This window comes from Zootoca vivipara, chromosome 3 (genome assembly GCF_963506605.1).
Source record: "Zootoca vivipara chromosome 3, rZooViv1.1, whole genome shotgun sequence".
In the NCBI taxonomy this organism is placed as follows: domain Eukaryota; kingdom Metazoa; phylum Chordata; class Lepidosauria; order Squamata; family Lacertidae; genus Zootoca; species Zootoca vivipara.
Window position 1 is genome coordinate 86892634 of NC_083278.1, and position 23486 is coordinate 86916119.

The 23486-nt window shown below is 42.7% G+C and overlaps 1 protein-coding gene across 1 annotated transcript in view; it reads left to right on the top strand.

Moving 5' to 3' along the window:
- Nucleotides 1–12868: 12868 nt before the first annotated feature.
- The window catches only part of PPP1CB (protein phosphatase 1 catalytic subunit beta), a 38026-nt gene continuing 27408 nt past the window's right edge, over nt 12869–23486 (top strand). Inside the window, exon 1 of the mRNA XM_035111498.2 lies at nt 12869–13315. Within this exon, the coding sequence (XP_034967389.1) occupies nt 13264–13315 (52 nt within the window). The 5' untranslated portion in view covers nt 12869–13263. The remainder of the gene's footprint in view (nt 13316–23486) is intronic.

Here is a 23486-nt window from a genome sequence, read left to right on the forward strand (position 1 = left end):
CAATCGCCTTCTAAATCTGGCCCGTGGACGGTCTGGGAATCAGTGTGTTTTTACGTGAGTTGAATGTGTCCTTTTATTTAAAATGCATCTCTGGGTTATTTGTGGGGCCTGCCTGGGTTTTTTTACATGAGTAGAAGGTGTGCTTTTATATAAAATGAATTTCTGGGTTATTTGTGGGGCATAGGAATTCGTTCATTCCTCCCCCCCAAAAAAATAATATAGTCTGGCCCACCACATGGTCTGAGGGACGGTGGACCGGCCCACGGCTGAAAAAGGTTGCTGACCCCTGGTGTAACCTGTAACCTAATCTATGTTTATGCTGCATAGGGATTTTTTGAATAAACCCTTCGGTAATAATTGAGCCAAGTGTCTGAGTTCTGTGCCTACAAGTTTGAGAGCCAGGAACTATGATTATGTTGGCCCTGTGTGACTGTAGTTTGGAGTGAAATAGTCAGCCAGGATGTTCACTTGCAAAATTATTTATCTCCTGCTCCACAGTAGTGTTGTCTTTCTGTTTTATTCCCCATGATGAAAAAATAATCAAATTTCACACTATCATTTTACTGCTGTTTCAGATGCATGATTGAAATTAGCTGCCAGCTTGTGGACCCACAGGAGTTTCGGCTAAAGACATATTTCTTAAATGTTAAATTTTGGCTAATCGGAGGTGCTATCCTTTAATTTAGCAGACTGGAGCTCCAAATACAGTTGATGAGATAAAGCGTGGCGCTGGAGAAGATGAATATTAAGCCCCTAAGTGATATTATAACCTATAATTATGCAAGTTCTGCTAATGATGAATAATTCAAGTCTTAAGAGATTTTGGTAGTGTAGGGGGCTGCAGCTTTTTCCAATTTACATTACCGTTGCTAGGTTTCATTGGCTCCCTAGCATTGCAGCATAAAATAAATGCATGAAGTTAACAGACAGGATTCAAAATACAGAATTTATATTGAATGCAAGCAAACCCAGTGAGCGCACCAAAATATAGGCCCCTTGACTGATGTTGAAATGCCTGTAAGCACCTCCTCCTCATTAATAAACATGGGATTATTGGCCCTCCTTCTCAATAATAAATATAAGCTATTGATCTTGGCCACAGGGCATTGTTTTCTCAGTTATGTCTGTTCAAGGCAAAGATCATCACAGAATCAGGCAATACAGCACTGCGATTGCTCTGTGTTTCACCCTCCCATGCTACAAACTTGAGCTGGGCTGAAATTTCTCAAAGACATTTTTCTGAGAAAAAGTCTGATATTTTTATTTCTTTACCACTCCCCGCTCTAAGGGCCACTTTGCAGACTTTTCTCCAAATTTTATCTACACAAAGCATAATAGAACTTCAGATTTCACTATCGCAGGATATAATGATAGCCATCAATCCAGATGGCTTTAGATTTAGAAGGTGGTTACACATATTTGTGAAGATTCAAGTTATCAGTGGCTACTAGTCACGATGCTTATGTACAACTTCCAGTACCACTACTTTGATAACAGGATGGGCCTGAACTAGATGGGCCTTTAGTCTGATCCAGTGTCGCCCTTCTAATGGTCTTTTGGTATAGATATATCTAAATATTTAATGGATTTGGAACAAATATGGAATTGTTCCGTATTTTCACCTACTGGCATCAATTCTGATTTGGACCAATTAGTAGAGTATCCTGGTATTTTAGTAAAGCATCTATTTTTTGCATCAACACAGGAATAGTAATAAGAGGTTTAGAAAGAAACAAAAGAATATCATTGGCAAATAAAACCAGTTTATATTCAACTGAATTATGTACTACTCCATATGTTGTTTAATAGTGCAAGCCAAGGGTTCCACACAAGTATTGAAAAGCATAGAATCATAGAGTTGGAAGAGACCATGGGGGCCATCCAGTCCAACCCCCTGCCAAGAAGGAAACACCATCAAAGCATTCCTGACATATGGCTGTCAAGCCTTTGCTTAAAGACCTCCAAAGAAGGAGACTCCACCACACTCCTTGGCAGCAAATTCCACTGTGGAACAGCAAGTAGACATCCTTGTCTGGTTTTTCCAAACAGTGAGAAAGTGGCAGAAACGTGCCATTTACTTTTACTCTAGATGTGGGCGAATTGTATAATGTATCAACCCATTTCATGAATTCCAAAGGAAATCTGAACTCGTTTAGTATAGCCACCATTTAATGTTTATATATTTTGTGCTTCTTGTGTTCTTTTCTTCCACAACATGTGTGTGTCTACCATGTACAACCCACGATGCCCCTGAAAGATGTTTGGTCCAGATCACCGCGAGATGTATGACATGGCGGCAAGTCTGTCAACGCAGTTGTGGGTGCCTCCATATGCTGCTGCAGCAACTAAAAGAAACAATTTGTATAAAAGAAAAGAAGATAAGCAACTGTCCATGTTAATGGTGGTCCTACTTCCGAGACACTGTTAGAATCATAGAAGTGTAGAGTTGGAAGGGGCCATGAGAGTCATCTAGTCCAACCCTGTGCAATGCAGAGAATTTCTCCTTCCAATAGTACAACATTTTGGGAAATGACCACCTCCAATTTTTCTGCCTACAAATAGGGTGGATGATCTTGGGAGGCCCATTTTGCGCAGCTCCACTGCAAATGCACCTCCAGACCATATCCCTTTCTTATTGCCTTCATCTTATTCCATTCTTGTTGTCACTGTTTCCAGAAACACCACCACGGGGTCCCACCATGTGAGAGCCTGTTAAAATAGCACACCTTTAAAAATCAGCGTTGCTACCAAGGAAGCTGACAAATTACCAAGAGAGCACACTGAGGAGTGGCACCTGCAACAAAATATTCAGTGTAGAGTTCAGTACTTTAGCCAACCAGGCTTTAGCCAACCAGACATAGCCTTTTCTAGGAGTTGAGGTATTGTATTCATTTTTTGATTTATTTTTAAATAAATAAATAAATTTGCCCTTCCTCCCAAAGGAGTCCAAGGTGGTAAATATCAAAATGTTAAACCAACACAATTTAAAATAAAATAAGAACATGTTTAAAATATTTGTTGTTTAGTGTTAGTCGTGTTTGACTCTCCGTGACCCCATGAACCAGAGCATGCCTTGGAAATTCTCACTTTCTTCTCAAAACCTCTCCTTTTTTATGTCCATGGAGTTTTCTTGGCAAAATACTGGTTTGCCAGTTCCTTCTCCAGGTGGATCACATTTAATCTAAATTCTCAACTATTACCTGTTCGTCTTGGGTGGCCCTGCATGGCATAGCTCATAGCTTCTTGGAATTATTCAAGCCCCTTCGCCACAACAAGGCAGTGATCCATGAAGGGGTTAAAACAGGCTTCCTCAACCTCGGCCCTCCAGATGTTTTGAGACTACAATTCCCATCATCCCTGACCACTGGTCCTGCTAGCTAGGGATCATGGGAGTTGTAGACCAAAAACATCTGGAGGGTCAAGGTTGAGGAAGCCTGGGTTAAAATCTTTAAGAACAATTAAAAACCATCTAAAACCATTTTGAACACCTAACAACATTTCAAAGTAATCGTATACACTCACAATTACTAATTTCAAGGTTGGCATGATCAGAATCTACCAGCCATTGAATCCCTGGCTAAACAAGAATGTCTTTAAATTTCTCATGAAAGTTAATAATGAGGACGACAGATATACCTCATCAGGGGGGCATTTCACAAAAAAGTGAGCCACCACCAAAAAGGCTCTTTATGGGGCAGTGTTAACTGGGGGGTATATAGAGGTGGCACCTCCAGCACACTTTTCACAAGATGGTTGATATTGTGGGAGCCACTCCCTTAAGTACTTGGGCCCCAAACCACTTAGGGCATTGTGTGCTAGCACTAACACGTTGAATTGAACTTTGTATCATAACTCTGCACCCAGCATGCACCGTCCTAAGATTGCTTCCAAGTGGAATACCTACTTTGAAGTAGAGACAGTCAATAGGGATCTGATACAGTGACACAAATCCATGATAAATCCTCAGAGGCAGAGGCTTTTGCCTGACCTCAGAAGACCCAGAAGGAGAGGGGTCAATCTCCGCCAGTGGAGCAGGTTTGTGATAATGTCCATCACATGGGCAGGACTGAGTTAATGGGATCTTTCACATCCAATCATTGCCCAGCCGGGAGACAGGGCAATGTATCCCATCTATGAGATCACTTCATTCATAGTCCTCAGCAATGTAGGATCTCAGTATGGGAGCCACAATATCTCTGAAGAGTCTGTGCAAATGAAATTATGTGTGCATGAAGTGTGCCATAATTGGGGCACTTTTGGATGGAGAGTTTCTTGAATGTCAAATGCCCTGGCTGCCACACATTCTTCAGTGTTTTATTCTGACTATCCCTGTGTTGATCCCTGGTAGTACAGAGGACAGCAATGGGAAGATTCATGGGGGGCATTCTAAACTAGGTTGGCCTCTTAAACATTGTCAAAAGAAGAAAATATTGGCATAAAATTATATACACACAAACAATGTATTTTTTTTAAAGGAATAGTTACTATAGTTAAATAAAAAATATGTCTCATCACAGTGGAGGAGACTGACCAGGTGAACTGTGTCCCTGCTCGGTTTGTTGCTCAGATGCTAACTTTAAAGCCCCTGTTCTTCCTTTTCAGGGTTCTTCATTTTTGAAATAGGTTTGGACTGGGCAGCCCTTCAAACAAACAAAGAACTGTCCTCTGGCAGTCCTTCTATTCGAGGAATATCATCTGCAAAGCTGGACACATGGTCACCCTAAACAGGGCCAATAAAACACATGATAATTGCTGTTTCTAGCTGAGGGTCTTCCCTCTACTCCTGGGGCTTCCAGTTTAGATATATAGCTCCCTCCAGAGAGAGCATTTGCTGCTCCTGAATTGGACCGAATGAATGCCTTGTGTTGTTCACTGGTTTTTACTGCTAGACTTTTGTTTTATCACTGTTTTTAACTGTTGTATTATAACATTTTATTGTATATTGTTTTGCAGATTGCATATTAAGTTTTACTGGGAGCCACTTCAAGAGGTTTTGGCAAAGAAACAGGATAAGAATTGAATGAGCAAATGAGATTAATAAAAAGGCTGGGATGGGAGAATCTGCTGTCATTCCAGTTTCTCTCTCATCCTATTTATATCCCACCTATCCTTCAAGGAACTCAAGGTGGCACACACACACACACACACACACACACACACACACACCACCATTTTATTTCCCAACAATCCTGTGAGGTAGGTAGGCCCAAGAACACCCAGTGAGTTTGATGGCTGAGCAGGGATTTGAACCCTGGTCTCCCAGGTCCTAGCCTGACACTTTAACAACTAGTCACACTGGCTCCCCCTTTGGCTCAACTGCCTGATCCTTGCGTGGCAAGCAGACACCACTGAAGCTTATCTGAAGCACATGCTTTCCCTTAAATAATTCTTTCAGGGGAAGAATGTGCATTGAATGTGCTTTAAAGGTATCTTGTGTACACAGCCAAAGAGATCTCTCTCCTTCATTTCTCACCTGTCACCCCAAGGCAGGCATCCCCAAACTTCGGCCCTCCAGATGTTTTGGACTACAATTCCCATCTTCCCCGACCACTGGTCCTGTTAGCTAGGGATCATGGGAATTGTAGGCCAAAACATCTGGAGGGCCGCAGTTTGGGGATGCCTGCCCCAAGGCAACCAGAATAATTTGGGTTTGTATGAGAAGCAGCTTTGGCTATAAAACCATCAATATGATTCCCCAAGCACACAAGTGCAATGCCACTGCATTCGCTTTAGTAGGAGTAGGGAGGAACCGATGCCTGAGAAATCTGATGGGGAACAGGATCTGCTAGTGCTAATTCTTTGGACCTTCCATCCGATGTTCAGCCTGTACTATTGGTGAACTTTGGGCTTTCAAATATCAGCGGCACCCTGTGTGATGCTAAAACTCCGCCCCCTGCCACCTTCCATTGTTTGTCACTGTTGCAGCACCCCCTGAAGTGCTCCCCTAAATCTGCCTCTGCCTGTACATACCTGGAAATGAAACCTTGAACCACAGAAGCACCATCAGTGGCTGTCATTCCCAAGGAAACAGAACCCAAGATATGGTACATGCTGAAGCCTCTCACCATTTGGATATCGGAGCATGCATAATGGTATATTTACCAATGCCAAATATGAATTTACTGTAGAGACAGATGTTAGGCCACACTTGGTAGAATACATATTGTTATGAAGTATACCAGACATTTCCTAGTTTTTGTGTACGGTCCTTAAACCCTCCTGTATGTCAGTGGGCAGGCTGGTACAGATCCACACACAACACACTCTGGTGTTGTTGGTGTGTGTTTTTTTAACAAGGAGACCTTGAACCACTGGCGGAGGAAGATGAATGCGGGGAAAGCGCACCGCCCCCGGCAGCGCGATCCCAGTAGGGTGCCATCGCGGCTGCTCCCCCGCCCGTGCTGGGCGCCGCGCCCCTGCAGGCGGCATGCCACGCCCCAGGACACGTGCCCCGCCCCTGCAGGTGGCGCGCCACGCCCCCGCCTGCTCTCCGCCCCCCGGTGCCAGAGTATGAAGCTCCGCCACTGCCTTCAACTTTGCAGTTTTGTATGCTGTAAATGCCCTCTTGCATGCAGAATTAAACAAAAGGATAGCATAACCAAATCCCCTGGGTTAAAGAACACAAAAGTGAGATAACCAGAATGTGTTAGCATTCACTTACATCTCTGCAAGAGTCGAGTTATTTGATTAATTTGTTGCTTTCATGTTTGCCTCTTCAAAATCCTTTTGATTTTATTTCAAAGTGTAACTTAAGATTTTAAGTTTATGGAGACAGAACACGTTTGTCAGAATTAAAAACCAAAACATGGTATAAAAACATTATAGTGTGTCACCTACTTTATTCCAATGATTCATCTTCTTTATCTACATTCACCCTTTATCCCGCTTTTTGTGTGTTTTGTTTCAATTGTTGAATCTTAACGAAGCGTTTAATTTGCTCTATAAAAGCATTAAGTTATAAACATTGTGATTTTCCAGTTTCAAAGCTTGTGGCAGTGTCACCTGCATACTAATTGATAGCCTCATTTGTTTTCAGACAAAATAGTTTTTCTTTGGTATTTTACGAATATATGTGCATTTTGCTTTTCCTAATTTTAAGCCTTACATACTGCTCTTTGACAAGTCACTGATTTTAGGATTAACAGGCTAAATTGCTGTGTCACAAACAGTTGATGCTCAATAGTTGCATCTGCAGTAGCACTGCTGGTGTTAATCACTGTGCATCCTTGGGTAATGGACAAGTCATTTCAACATCTCTTGTTCAGTGTGATATGTATGAAAAAACTTGCCTCTTTTGACTGTAAGTCATATTTAACTAATCATGCTTGCAAATCATCTCAGAGTTTCAAATGACTTGGGCCTGTGGAGTGATTATGTTATTAAAATGCATAATAATTCCATATTCCAATATTCATAGTCTAATTTGTTAATGCTTCCTATGTATTCATAGTGGGCTTTTTTTCTCTCTCTCAAGCATATATTCAGTTCAGTGTTGTTGTTTTTAAATGCAAACCTTGGTTCTCAAAGTATTTGAGAAAATCAGGTGGGAGTGAAGTGTTTTGGCTAAGCTGGAAGGATATGACCAGCCCAAGGTCACTCAGTGACCTTCAAAGGCTAAGTTGGGATTTGAACCTGGGTCTTCCTTGCCCACTCAAACCACATCTCACTGGCTCTTCAAAAGTGCACCCCCCCCTCCTTACTTGGGGAAGGTTGTTGGGCAAGAGATTGTATCATTCTCTATTAAAAAACCCTCATCACACTTTAAAACAGCTTAGTTATGGCAAATTGAGAAGTCAGTGATTTTCACAAGTGTACACAACTTACCTGAGCTTTTCATTGTTTATGATGTGGTCTCCTGGAGATGTTTTTTTTAAAAAAAAAATCCTGTGAAATTAGTACTACTTGTTATGCTCAGGTAACACAGAAACACAGAAACTAGAGAGTAAGGTTGTGACAACAAAAGTCTGACAAACAAATGAGGCTTTGGAAACTAGTGACAGTCAGAAACAAGAGGTATCATCCATTTTGTTAGGAACAGTGAGGCTCTGAGTTAGGGTCTCAAATTTTATCATGCAGAGAGTTTAAGGCTTCCCAAGTGTTTCATGGTTTTTTACCTTTTACCATGGTTATTATTTCATATTTAGTCTATTCATTTCACAGGACCCTTCTTGTCCTGAGTGAAAGGGTGAGCTGGTAATTAGAAAATGAAAGAAATGGGGAACAAAGACAAGAGGGAATTAAAAACACATTAAAACTGATAATCTGTCCAGATTTTAATTTGCTCTGAACTAATTTAAAGATGTATTTTAATTAATTGATCACCTGTTTTTATGTTCTTAGTTCTTTGTATACTGTGTTAGTTTTATGATGTTAGCCGCCCTGAGCCCAGCTCTGGCTGGGGAGGGGGGGGGGTACAAATATATTATTATTATTTACTATTTATAATTGTTTTTACCATCTAACAGTTTGTGGTAGATGGCCCTGGGCTACTACAGCCAGTACTGTTTTTCTAGAGGTGCCAGAACCCACCATGAACGCCTCCCTCGTTCTCTTAAAATGCCAATGGTGCCCACCTGAGAGGTGCTAGAATGGAGTTGCAGCGAGTTCCAGCTGAAAAAAACCCTGACTACAATTGCTGTGTCTTGTAGCTTCTGGCTCTAACAGCAGACGCAAGAGGCACTGGAGGAATAAAGAAGCGTATAAGTCAGCACCAGTCCTCAGATGCTGATAATCAGTGTAGAATAGCTTCAACAAGTGATTCATGGGGTCATTTCTTTGCCAACCCTTGTGATGGATAAAGAAGTAGAGAACCACATCCCCCTTTGCTTTGTAACTTAACAGTTGTGTAGAAGATGGAACTTAATTAGGTGCAGCTTATCACGCAGAGGTGAGGAAAGCTGTGCTGTCTGAAAGCCCTCCCTGCTACCCAATTATTTCAAGTCCAGAAACCCTGTCTTCTTGGTCATCCTATTAGTGATATGCCAGCAATGTTTTATCAAAAATGGCAGCATATACCGTAGGATGCAGCAGCAGAACTGCAATGTCCTGGCCTAAGCGGTAACCTGGAACCTTTGCTTTCATCCATGACAAGCCAGGCTTAAGAGAAAGGGAAAGGATGATATTGGGGAAAAGAACAAAGATGCAGAAGGAAAAGAAATAAGGAAAAGCAGAGACAGCTGGGGGGATGCTAAATTATGGTCAGATGGCCAAATGCGTCAGCAGCACTCGCAGCAAGAGAAACAGACAGCACACAGCAACAGACCAAATATATTACAGGAGCTACTGGGGCTGGTAGAGCAGAGCTGAGCTGAGCAGGGTGGGGGGAGTTCAGATTTTAGCTGCTTAACATGGAGAGCAATACTTTTGTATAAGTGAAAGCCTGCAATTCAAGGAACAAAATATGGTAAATCAACCATCTCAGGCACACCTTTCCTCAGGTATACCTTGTGATCACTGCCCCATTTCATTTTCTTCTTCAACCTGCCTCTTCCTCAGCTTAGTTTATTTGCTACTTTTCTTGGAGAAAAGCTTATTTATTCGGTAGGCAGATGATTGGCAAATAGTACCTCTGGAGATGGTCAGTGCCCCTTCCGAGAGATAAATGATGGTGGTGCTTTGTCCCCATAGTCCCTGCCTCACTGCACTACTGCAGGAGCAGTCAGAACACAGATTAAGAATGGGGCCACTGTACTCTTCCAGCCCATGACATGTGGTCATTAGGACAATGCAAACATAGGAAGCCTCTCTCTACATTGCAGTTTCTATTCGCCTGTTCTATGTGCCCTGGCATTGGTTCTGCAAGGAATAATAAATCATAATGTTTGGCTTGCAGTGGCAATAAGTGAACTGGAGCATTTGTATTCATAAAAAATAATGGCCATGCTTCTCATTGCCTTCCCTGGTTATAATTGGAATTTATCTGAAATTGGGAGCTTATAGCCACCCAGGTTACAATCTAGTTTGCATATTTGCCAGGTATCTCCTCTGTGGAAGACACTGCTGCTACTTGTGACAAAAGAGAAGTACTCAGGATGGTTTACAACCCACAGAAATGTCAAAATATACAGAAGAAATCACATTGTCATCCTGTAACAATTCAACCAAAATTAATTAACAAAATTCAAACATTTATTTCACACAAAGCATTGCAACATAGTACCAACAAAATATCAACAAACAATAAAACAAAATGCATCAATTACAAATAAATAAAAATTAAACAGTTGTGAAACAGAATTTTATTTCTTCAAGATATCATTTCATTTGGAAATATTTGTAACCCTGAATCTTGGTTATATGTTTTGCAGACGACACAGTCTATTCTCATTTTTTTGTATCTGCTTTATGCTCTGGTCATCATGAAGAGTCGGACACGACTAAACAACTAAATAACAACAGCATCTTATTTGTATCAGTTGGTTAATCTATGGTTCTGTTGAATTATGTCTTCAGTTTTATTTTTTATGGGGGAACAGCTGCATGAGCAGGAAGGCACTAACTTGAAGGTTGCACCCAGTGCACACCTTACTCAGAAGTAAACCCTCCTTAAGTCAATGGCCCTTGCTCTCTGGGGTAAACATGCATCATGCCTTGGAAATTGGTCAAGGTGGGAAAGAAACCAGGGGAAAGCAACTTGGCTGTGGCTGTGCTAAATTAAGAGCCTCACGTGACGTTTCTCAGTCACAGCAGCTGAAAGGCCACTCTTAGGGCACACAGGGGGAGCAGAGGAATGGAGGGCCAAGTAGCAGTGACCTCACAGAGAGACCTGCTGCACAAAAATAACTGCCAGCCCCCCTGCCGGCTGACTGGGGAGGAGACGGGGTTCTGCAGGGCTGCTGTCACAGCCAAGGCGCTGAAAGCCATGCAATTTTTTTGGGGGGGGGGCACTGTTGACAGGGGCAAACCTAGTCACCACCACACTTTGGATGGTGGTGAAAGGGTTTAAAAACCTCACCCAGGACTGCAGCATATCACCGTTTCCCCTATTTTAAGACATAGTCATAAAATAAGCCATAGCAGGATTTTAAGCATTCAAGGAATATAAGCCATACCCAGAAAATAAGACATAGTGATAGGCGTAGCAGCAATGCGGGCCGCGGCAGGAGGAGGAAAAAAATAAGACATCCCCTGTAAATAAGCCATAGTGTGTTTTATTGAGGAAAAATAAATATAAAACGGTGTCTTATTTTCGGAGAAACACGGTATCTATAGGCTTTCTGATATACCAGACTTACCCAAAAGAACACTCAAAATGAACTTTAAAATATGTATATTCCTCCAAGCCAAGCAAGTGTGTCTTGCATAAAGGGCTCCCACTTTTATTCTTCTACAGAAATTATCTGTAGAAGGTAGAAAACAGTATGCACATTGACCGCACACCCTTTTTCACACTTGTCGATCACCTTCCATTCCGACAGCAGGCTGCACAAATACAGTGAACCCATGGGGACCCTAAGCAGAATTGCCAAATCCAGGTTGGGGAATACCTTTATTGGTACCAATAAAACTTGTCATAAAAATAGTAAGCAAGTTTTGGAAATGAGAACTGGGAAACTCGGGACAGGGCAACACCATACATTTAAACCAGATTCAGTGCACGTTCAATTCCCCCAAAGGATACTGGTCTCTGTAGCCCAGGTGTCGGCAAACTTTTTCAGCAGGGGACTGGTCCACTGTCCCTCCGAATTTGTGGGGGGACGGACTATATTTTGGAAAAAATATAGAACGAATTCCTATGCCCCACAAATAACCCAGAGATGCATTTTAAATAAAAGCACACATTCTACTCATGTCAAAACACGCTGATTCCCTGGACTGTCTGCTGGCCCAATTTAGAAGACAATTGGGCCAGATGCTGCCCCCGGGTCTTAGTTTGCCTACCCATGCTGTAAAGGTAAAGGTAAAGGGACCCCTGACCATTAGGTCCAGTTCCAATGAAGCTGCGTGCTAGAACATTCAGGATTTCAAACCTATGGAACTCCCTCCCACAGAATGCAGCGATGGTCAACTTAAAAGGTAAAGGGACCCCTGACCATTAGGTCCAGTCGTGACCGACTCTGGGGTTGTGGCGCTCATCTCGCATTATTGGCCGAGGGAGCCGGCGTACAGCTTCCGGGTCATGTGGCCAGCATGACTAAGTTGCTTCTGGCGAACCAGAGCAGCGCACGGAAATGCCGTTTACCTTCCCGCTTGGAGCGGTACCTATTTATCTACTTGCACTTTGACGTGCTTTTGAACTGCTAGGTTGTCAGGAGCAGGGACCGAGCAACGGGAGCTCACCCTTTCATGGGGATTCGAACCGCCGACCTGATCGGCAAGCCCTAGGCTCTGTGGTTTAACCCACAGCACCACCCATGCTGTAGTAGCCTGTTAAAGGGGCACAGTTCTGTGGGGACGACTACAGTTCCCAGGATTCTTTTCGGGGAAGTTGTGTTCTTTAAATGTGTGGCCCTTGCTTATTGTTCTGTGAATTTGGTAGGGTTTACACACACACACACGGCTGCCTTTCCGCGCGAACTGCAACAGTAGATGAGGAAAGAGCAGCAATGATTCTGATTCTCTTTCCTATTATACGCGGCGCTCGAGGAAAGCTGCGCGGTGTTCTGCGCGCAGCAGGCGTAGAGGCTGCACTTTGCATTTAAGCACTAGGCCCCAGCCCGGTTACCAGGAGACACAAGCGGGGTGGAAAAAGGGAGGGGGGAAGGGGGGTAGAGAGAGAAGAAAAAGAAAGGCAAGCAGGCACGCAGGGTGAAGCGCGTGCGCGCCCACGTGAGCGTCCGGGCGAGAGGCTCCGCGAGACCGTCGCGCCTGCGCGCTTGTTGCCTCGGCCGGCGCCGCTCCGCAGCCCTCTCTGAAAGCCGAACCCGATACTCCCGCGCAGTTGTTGTTGGAGTATAAGCAACAGCGGCAAGAGGCGCGGGAGGAAGGATCGTGGAAAAGAATTCGCGGCGCATGCGCGGCGGGGCCTAAGGCAGGCAGGAGGGTGGGGAGGAGAAGGAGGATTGGCGGACTCGGTTTCGTGCCTCTTTCTCTCCCTCCCTCTTCACCGGAGCCGGAAAGCGAGTGAGCGTTGAGGGAAGACCCCCCCTCCCTCCCTGCAACGCTGGGCCGGGCGCTTTGAGGTCCCGAGCTCGGGCGAGTTGCCGGCGGCGGCGGGAGGAGGGTCCTTGACGAGACGCTGTTGCTTTCGTTGCCGCCACCGCCTCCTCGCCGAAGCGCCGTCTCTCTCCGTCCCCGCCCGGGACTGAGTCCATTAGCTACAAAATGGCGGACGGGGAGCTGAATGTGGATAGTCTTATCACCAGGCTGCTGGAAGGTGAGCGCTCAACCCTCCTCCTCCTCGGAGGCAGCGGGGCGCGGAGGCCCGAGCGGGGAGACCGGGGAGAGGGGCATTTCTAAACCGGGGCGAGCAAAGTTCTTCCTCCTAAACGGGAGTCTTGCCGGGTTGGTGGGGCGGACTCCGCGGGCGCCTGAGAAAAGAGTGTATTGGGGCTGTCCTTGGTCGTGTGAATCCCGTGCCGTGAGAACAGCCGCCTGCCTCCCCCCCCCCGCCTAATAACCTCATTTAATAAGCTCATTTAGGCGTTTGTTATCCTTGCCCTAATTGGGGGCGTGGAAGCAAGCGGTGGTAATCGCTGGGTACTTTAATTAAAGTTGGGTGTCTTTATCTTTTTCCTCCATACCCCCCCCCCCGGGTCTCCGGAGGAATAAACGCTCTCGCCGCCAGTACCTCTCGCTCCCATAACTTACTACGGCGGGTGAGGTAGAAAAGCGTAGGTAGAAGTACGAGGTTTCCCTTTGCAGTCTCATCCCTCCCACCCCCATCGCTTCAGTCCCTGTCAGTCTCTTAGCACTCCTCTGCCCTTGTGGATATATATGTACATACTGTAACTTCATATTTATAAACTACAGGTTAACCCAGAACCCGGAATTCTCTTTCTGAGGCTGTTTTTTGTTTAAAAATTCCACCTGACTTTACTGCTTGATAATCCAGTGTCCTGCGACTGCTTTCTTGTCATAGTGTTAGTATGGGTTTGTTTGTTTGTGCTTTGTCAGTGCTTTGTGATATTAAATGTGGGCTTGACTCTAAACTTTTTTCTTTCTCCTGCAGCTGTTGAAATATATTTAGAAATCAAATCCATGTGCCTTTCCTACTCCCCCCCCCCAAACACTGATGAACATACCTAGTTCTGGTCTCTCCCCCCCCCTTAAAATCTTGCTTATTGTTTCCGTGGTTATAAAGATGTCTGTAAAACTTGGTGGTTTTCACAATGTGTGAAAGCACAAGTTTGGTTTCTGTAGGTGAGAAGGAATTGTGTGCAGGACAGTGAGCAGGCTAGTCGGGGAGGGACTCAGCCCCTCCTAAGTGCCTAGCATAGAAATGCATTAGACTGCTGCAGGGAAAAAGGAATTGCCTGTCTTCCTTGTGCCAGGCCTCACCAGTGTAGTAACTTTTGTGGGTATCTTTTCAAGACTGTTACATTATTTAAAATAGTTTTAAAAACATATAGTGAAGGAACCTGCAGACATCCAATTCATTTTGTATTTTTATGTTGTGAACCTCCCTGTGATCTTCGGATGGAAGGCAATATACAAATTTAATACATACCGTATTAGTAATCTGAATCCTTTTTGAAATATTTATGAAGTCATTTGTACAGTAAGTCAGTCTTGTAGTTTAGTTTTAATACAGATAAGCTGACACTATATTGTGCTAATGTTACTGATACAGCAAAACAGAACTGTTGAAAATATACGGTAGTGTAACTATAGGATTGTGAAATGTAATGTCACTTTTGTACAGCAAGCTTTGTCTCACATCCACTGATGGTTATCTCCATGTGAAAATAGTTTTTCACACATGTATCTACTCTAATGGTAGAGTGCCTGCTGTACAGGAGCAAAATCTTTGTAATCTGCAATGAGTGTTTAGCAGTGGGCAGCATCACTGTATTGGCACCACCCATATTTTTTTATTATTACTAGGGGCTCCGCCAAGAAGCCCGTCACAACTGCTTGGTGTGCAAGCAGGGGTAAGGCTCTCTGAGGTGAGACATTTTAATAATAATTAACTATAATGGGAAAGGGGAGTAGAGAGAAGCAGCCAGATCCGGGAGTAAATAAAGGCATATCATCTTGACAACTCTTGCCTGAGAACTTAGTGGGGTTGCAAAGGGTTTCTGCTCTTCAGCTCTGTGACTATACTACCAGACAGACAGTGTTCTGAACACTTGGAATTTTCTGGATTGATGCCAGTATACTTACGATTTGGTTGCCAGTTGTATGTATCAGATAAACTGGAGGATGACTATACTGACATTTCAGGTTTTGGATTTACTTGTGAGCTATAACTGCAAACTGTAGACAGTGCAGCCTTGCTTCGACATAGATACTGCTGTTTCAAAGCCTGGTTTTGATAGAACCATTTCTGAGTTTTCAAAATACTGGATGGGCTTCCTTTGTCTGAATTTAGTTTACTTTTCACATTTAACTTCCTGTTCTACTGGTATACTATACTGTGAGGAGCAGCCTGGATAAAGAAGATTTTTAGTTTTAAGGATTTTCTTTATGTAATTCAGACTGGTGATGGCATTTTAATTCATGTTGTTTGACAATGCTGTTATGGTGAGATGAGCTTCAAAGTAAGACGATACTGTTGATTATTAGCTGGAAAATGCATTTTCAGTATTTCTGAGGCATGGTTTGTGGCAACCAGAACTGTAAACTACCATATCTTAGAAAAGATATTGTAGAGCAGGAAAAAGTGCAAGAAAAGGCCGGCCAAAACGTTTTGAGAAGTTGGTTGGAGCATCATCTGTGAGGAAAAACTGAAGTGGGGCTTCTTAGTTTAGGAAAACAACTGAGCAGGATATGACTTGATTCTTGACCAGCATCCAGACCTGAAACTGAATATTTCATTATATTGGAGGGATGTGTATGTGCATGTGAGGGAGAATTTGTTATTGATTCAGTTCTAGAGAATTGGAATAGGTAAATGGTTTATTCCTGGGGGGGAGGGGGGAAGCTGCATAACACAGGAAGAAGAGTTCTTAACCTCAAGGCAAACATTCTTCCTCCCTTCCCCCGCCCAGTGATCACTACTTATAAAAGTTAAAGGAGGGGCTTTTCTTTTACATATTATTTTGAGTTTTTAAATGTTATATAGCCTTGTGTTTAAATACTAGCCTGGTAGCCATGGGTGACAAAACATTTCATGCAGGTGTGCAGGCAGGCAGGTGAAGGAGGAATGGAACACACTTCTTCTTCTTCTTCTTCTTCTTCTTCTTCTTCTTCTTCTTCTTCTTCTTCTTCTTCTTCTTCTTCTTCACCCAGTGTTGAAACCAAGGAGGCTTCTAATGCTGGGTCAGGGAAGGATCTCCCTCTTCAGCACCCAACATTAGCAACATGGTGGACTGCTATTGTAGCAGCGGAATTCCTTATTCATTCTCTGCCTTCCCCCCTAAAAGTTTGTGCAGCCTAGTAACTGTTGTAGGTTTATATACCTGCAATTTATATACTGTACATAAATTTATAGGTATATACCTAAATTCCTAGGATTTTATATTGCTATACAAGCTTTCTTGTCATTTCTATAAAGAAATTGCTGTAGCATTTCTTCTCAAAATGAAGAGCAGAATATAAATTATTTTAATAATAATAAAGAAGTATCAATAAAGCTCTTTCCCAATGTAGTATTGTAATTGTTACTATTAATTACATATACTGCCCTTCAACCATAGAGCAGTTTATAATATAAAAACACAGAAATATATACCATAGCAACAAACAAAAATAATACCCTCCTTACTGTTTAAAAGGCCATCAATTGGCTAAGTAAATAAAGGCCTGGGAGAGGAGGACTGACATCTAAAGGTATGTAAACAAAGGTACCAGGTGAGCCTCCTTAGGAGAGAGCATTCTGCAAGTGGGGAGGCACAGCTGAAAAGGCCCATTCTCCTGTTGTTGCCCTACAGACCTCTTGCAGGGCAAGCACAGGATGAAAAGTATTGCATTCTGATAAAACTGTCACTTTATGCCAGGCACACGGAACCTTTCTTCAGCCTGAGGGCTGCATTCCCATCTTAGCAACCTTCTGCGCATCACATGCCAGTAGGCAGTGATTTCAATGTAAATTTTATCTTTTGTACTATAGACTAGTTTCTGCACACACTTGCCAACATTTGAAACTCCCACTGTTCTAGGCACGTTTTGCGACAGGGAATTTCATAAACATGGGCAGTTTCTGAGCTCTGGGAGCAGTACTGCACCTAAGATTTCAGATTAATATTCCCATTGTTAAAGGTAAAGGGACCCCTGACCATTAGATCCAGTTGTGACCGACTCTGGGCTTGCGGCGCTCATCTCGCTCTATTGGACGAGGAAGCCGGCGTACAGCTTCCAGGTCATGTGGCCAGCATGACTAAGCCGCTTCTGGCGAAGCAGAGCAGTGCACGGAAATGCTGTTTACCTTCCCGTCAGAGAAGGCTATTTATCTACTTGCACTTTGACATGCTTTCGAACTGCTAGGTGGGCAGGAATTCCCACTGTTACTCAGAAGTAAATACCATCCAAGTTCAATGGGACTTCTTCCCAAGTAAAACATGCATGGATTGGGTACCTGAACTCCCCCCCCTTTAAACCCAACTTGTTTTGTTAGTTTTAGTTGCCTTGTTTAATGTAATTTTAATGTATGATGCGCTTTTAATTCGAAAAATACTAGCCAGTTAGTTATGATGGTTTAAGTAGTGGGTGTTAAAGTGTTATCTACCTCAGACTCACAGTGATGCTTAAAATCAAAACAAATTTTGGAGTAGGATCATTGAAGGAGCCTTAAATGTTAGGTTTGCAAACTGGAAACTCAAGTTGGGTATCTCTGTTGTGTATCTCAGTTGTGTATCTCAGTTGTGTAGGCCTTTGTTGTTGTTGTTTAGTCGTTTAGTCGTGTCCGACTCTTTGTGACCCCATGGACCATAGCACGCCAGGCACTCCTGTCTTGCACTGCCTCCCGCAGTTTGGTCAAACTCATGTTCGTAGCTTCGAGAACACTGTCCAACCATCTTGTCCTCTGACGTCCCCTTCTCCTAGTGCCCTCCATCTTTCCCAACATCAGGGTCTTTTCCAAGGATTCTTCTCTTCTCATGAGGTGGCCAAAGTATTGGAGCCTCAGCTTCACAATCTGTCCTTCCAGGGAGCACTCAGGGCTGATTTCCTTAAGAATGGATAGGTTTGATCTTCTAGCAGTCCATGGGACTCTCAAGAGTCTCCTCCAGCACCATAATTCAAAAGCATCAATTCTTTGGCGATCAGCCTTCTTTATGTAGGCCTTTAATACGTGTTAATTGTGGTGCCAACAAGATACAGTCATACCTCATGTTGCGTCCGCTTCAGGTTATGTGTTTTCGTGTGTCCTGCAGCAACCAGGAAGTACCGGAATGGGTTACTTCTGGGTTTCGTCGCTCATGCATGAGCAGAAGCGCTAAATCACGCCTCGTGCACAGATGCAGCACTTTGGTTTGCATCAGTTTCGTGTTACGGATGGGCCTCCGGACATTTATATGAATAAAGCGGATGTAGGGAAAATCCAGGGCCTGTTTGCAGAGTGGAAGGAAAGGAAGATCTTTTTCTATCTCCACTTCTAGCCACTCTCTGAAGACATCAGAAGGGACCCTCATAAGAATATGTGGGGCGGACATGGGAAGCATAGCTTTGTGAAAAGTGAACATAAGATTTTTAGCTGCAATTCATTCATTTTCAGCTTTGTATTCTTGTTATAAAAAGTGCACCTAGACATTCCGATGTTGTGTGCATAACCTAGATTTAAGATGCTATTTAGCTCTTAACTTTCATATCTCAGTTTCTAACATTGACACTCACACACCTATCTCTTCTTCATCATCCATCCAGAAAAGCCAGAGTTCATAAGAAAAATACTCAATGAGGGTGCAAAGCAGGGCCAATGAGGGGTGTGGGCTGGAGAGAATAGTGGGGTGGTAGTGAGGTCGGGGGGGGGGTATGTTCTGCCCATGGGCTTGAGGTTCCCTACCCCTAATGCATACAAATGTGTCAAATCCATGCTGGGAATGTGGAAATATTAGAACAGCCTTCCCTAACCTGGTGTTTTCCAGAACAGTGTTGTACTACAGTTCCTGTCAGCCCCAGTCTGCATGGGCAGCCATGAGGAATGCTGAGAAATGTAGTCCAAAATAACCAGAGTGCACCTAGTTGGGGTAGGCTGCATTATAATAACCATGGCTTACATAGGAATGTAGGTATCTTAAAAATGAATGGAAAATACTACCGTATTTAAAAATATTATTGTTGGCTTTAAGCTTTAATTGGATCATTTAATTGTACTGGAGATGTTTTGAAGGGAAAGCAAGTGAATATGACCCATTAGTGATCCATATGTTAAGAGCTCAAATGCTGTTGGCAGAAACATGGAGATTGGTTCAGCTTATATCATGCGAATGAATAAACATTTATTATATAAAAAAAGAGTCAGAAAAGTGAGGCAATAGACCTTAAGGAGAAAATGGACTAGGAATAGGAGACCTAGATAATTTGTAGTACATGATTTGAATGTGGTTTGAAATATAAAGCTGTTTCAGCTTGAGGTGCCAATTAACTGTCTAACCTCCCACCCCCAACACCCAGTTTCCCTTTTTTCCTGAATTAAGTAACTTGACTTTCTCTGTTTTAGAGTGTTTAACACACATGGTTGTGTTAATCTAAGTTCTACTTAGAGTAAACCAAAGTTTGACATACTCAATTAACTTCAGTTGGTCTACTCTGAGCATGGCTAACATTGGATACAATTTACCAATTTATGTGCCATCTGCATCCCTAGAAAGCCCCGATTGATATAGAACAGTGATGAGCAACCTTTTGGGCTTGGTGTGTCAAAATTCGCCAAAAAACCGAGCATAACTCGGGTGGTGTGTCACTTTGAGAAAATAACCATATTTTTGTGATATTTATACAGTAGTTTAAATAACAAAAATGTATAATTGTAATATATAACTGTATTTAATAAACCAAAAACTAATTATTTAACCAAACCAAACCAAAAAACCCTTATTTATCACAAAGTGCCCAGAGTTATTGAGCTTTTTTGGGGGGAGCTGCTGACCAAAGTTTTGGAGGGTTTTTTGGGGGGTGCAAAAGTTGCTTTGCTTTTTTGGGGGGTGCCCCAAAGCTGCTGCGCTTTTGGGGGGAAAGAGAACAGAAATAAATGACAAATAATACCTTCGCTGGAACTAACACGCAGCACTGACATAGTCTGCCAAAGCGACAAAAAACCAGCACAGAGTGGGTTAAAAAACAAACGCTGTTATACCCAATCATAGTCTGCCAAAGCGCCAGAAAAAACAGCACAGAAAGGGTTAAAAGCCAATCTCTGGCTACCAGCAGCAGCAACAACAAAAAAGGATCCTGGTTTTAACAGCGGAGACGAGCTCTAGCAGAGAAAAGCTATAGGAGGAGCAGGAGAACAAATGGGAAAAACAACAACAACAGTGTGAATGGGCCGATGGGGCACATGTCAGCAGTGAGGGCTCTGCGTGTCACGTCTGACACGCATGTCATAGGTTCGCCATCACTGATATAGAATCTACTACCTTATTTCTGGTGGCTCCAAAATACTTTACAGCCTGATTTTTGTTACTAGAGGGAATGTTCCAAAGTAAAATATCCAGAACTTTTTTTTTAGTTTGAAATCACAGACGTTTCCTTTACCATAGTGACATTTCTCTCCCTCCCTCTCTGTCAGCTGAGCTAAAACTCATTTTCAGTTTTCAAGTTGTATAGTTATTTTTACCCTCTTACAAGTATCTATTTTACCATCTTACAAGTATCTGTATGATGCAGCAAGAAGCCACTTGCCTATACTGTACAATACTGAATATACATGGGATTTCCACATTCTGAGATGCACTAACATGGTTTAATAATCATACTGTATTCTTGAAACTGTAACAGTGTTGACACATAACAAAGTGAATCACTTCTAGGACATGCTTATAACTTTAACTACTATCTTTTAGTAAAGTCTTCCTGTTAAAACATTATCAGAAGTCATTGAAAACAGGTACAGGTAGGTAACCATGTTGGACTGACGTAGTTGAAACAAAATAAAAAAATTCCTTCCAGCAGCACCTTAGAGACGAACTAAGTTTATCATTGGTATGAGCTTTCGTGTGCATGCACACTTTTTTTGTTCATTGAAAACAGACATTATTGACCAACTTACAGTACAATCCTTGCAGCACAATTCAGTATACTGAAGTATACCATGCATACACACACTCATTGGGACTTTCTCCTCTGGGTTAGGATTGCACTCTTAATCTCTTGAATTCTGTTTTCAAGCAACTTTTCCTAGCTGTCCTTCCTGCTGCTATGTCAGACTTGTTATCCTTAAGAAGCTGTAAAGCTGTCCTTACCAGTATTTACTCCATAAATTGTATCCTCTGCAACAGAACTGTGACAATCTCTGTGGTAAATAAATGAACAGGGGGCAGAACTCCTGAAGACAAAAACAAGTTCAAGGTTCTAACCTTTGAATGCTTTTCTTTAAGAGTTTAGAAGTTCTGCTGTCACTTCTGAGTATCCTTTCCTAGAGATCTTTATACAGAATCATAAGTTTCTTTCCTCAACCCAAGTTGGAAGCTAGCAGGGGTTATGCCCAAGAGCTAGTACAGACCTGCAGCTGCTGGATGCAGAGCTGTGAACCAGGAAGTCACCTGTTCACACATTGCCTCTCCAGTAACTTTTGGCAAGCCACTCCTTTACCAGTTCATGGCCATTTGTTTATATTGAAGTATGTATACCCTGTCTACTAACTGAAGTATTCACAGTATATCTGTATATATTTTATTTGTATATGTTTGTGCTATATATTCAGTGGACTCTGTGTGTGTACAATACAATAAAATAGACAGTGATGCAAAAGCTAGTGGAACGAGGCAAAGATGTGTATAATTTTCCAACAAGTGCCATTTTACAGTTGAATCTTCTGGCCTGAAACTGACTGTTGAAACAGCCAGATGTTAGTCCCTCTCATGCCAGGCCTTTTCAGTGGATTGCTGCTGCTGTCTCTTACAAGCTGGGGGAGTAAAATGTTAGAAGGCTTCTTCCCAGTACAGTAATTAGATTTCCCAACTGCCCTACTCATATCAAGTTCAGCCACGCCTTGCCATTGGGTAGGATTGAGGCTTAATTACATCCTTGAATAGTCTTCCTCTTAAAATCTGCTTCAGTACCTGCCATGAGTCAGCAGCTTTTTTTGGATCCATGGCCATGTTGTGAATTTTGAGTAAGTGCTATTACAAGTGGTTGTCATGTGGGGCATGCTATTCACAAAATGACTGCCATAATGGTTGTGACCAGTCGCAAAAACACAAATTTCCTTTTAGAAGCAATCATTCTCTCCTACCGGTAGGACACAGAGAAGGAAACAAAAACAGAGACCCAGAGGAAGAAAAAGAGGATTTAGGGGACAGCTGCCCCCCTCCTCCCTCGTGGCTATGCCCATGATGCACAGCCAGAGAAATAAACATGTTCCTTCTTTCTCCCCCTCCCCACGTCACTTCATTCTACCTCCGTTTGGTCTCATTGCTCTCCCTTGCGCTTTCTGTCTTTTACAAGATACTCCTTATCTCAGTATGTCTTTTCTTTCTGCTTGGGTACCAAAGTCAGCCTAGAATGGTTCATGGAGTTAAAAGAGGAAGTGAGCACTTCACCTCTATGCTCACTTCCAGGCAGTGATTGCGAGCTCTAGGGAGTCTTCTTGGGTGCAGTTGCACCTACAAACACCACATTGTGAATACTAAGTATGTAGCAATATGAAGAGAGGAAGTAATTATGGAGTGGGAGGGAATTCTTTGCACATGTAAAAGTATGCCATACCTGGGTCAGTTGTTGACCTTCTGTGGTTAGGAAAACATAGCTCTCTTGAGCATTTGAGGGAGGTCTTGTTTGATGGTTCCATAATATGATTAATATGCTATTTTTCTGCTGAGCGGTGTTCTGTTTGCTTGTTTTTTTTGTTTTTTTAAAGTGGATTGTTGGCGGCATTGGGGTTTTCTTACAGACCAAATTATGAGGTACAGCTATTTTTAAAAATGCCTAAAGTACTGCTGCTTTAGTTCTATCTGGCATAAATTATCTGTGTCATAATAAATTATCGAACATCTAGCCTGTGAATCAGCAGCCATACTTGAGATGGTTCATTCAAGATGTGTAGCCACTTTTGTAAAGCCAGTTATTCAAGATTGGGATCTACACAGTTTTATCTGTCTTGGCTCTGACAAAATCTTCAGTTTTGAGAAAATATTTTGGAACTGCTACAAATGATCAATTTTTGGTTTTCATGAAGGAATCATTTTGTTTTTCAAAGAGAAACTCCATTGTGAAACTGCTGAATCACAGACATATCAAAAAGTTACATTATGTTCATTTGGGGGCTCTGAATAGAGATGGGACAGTGG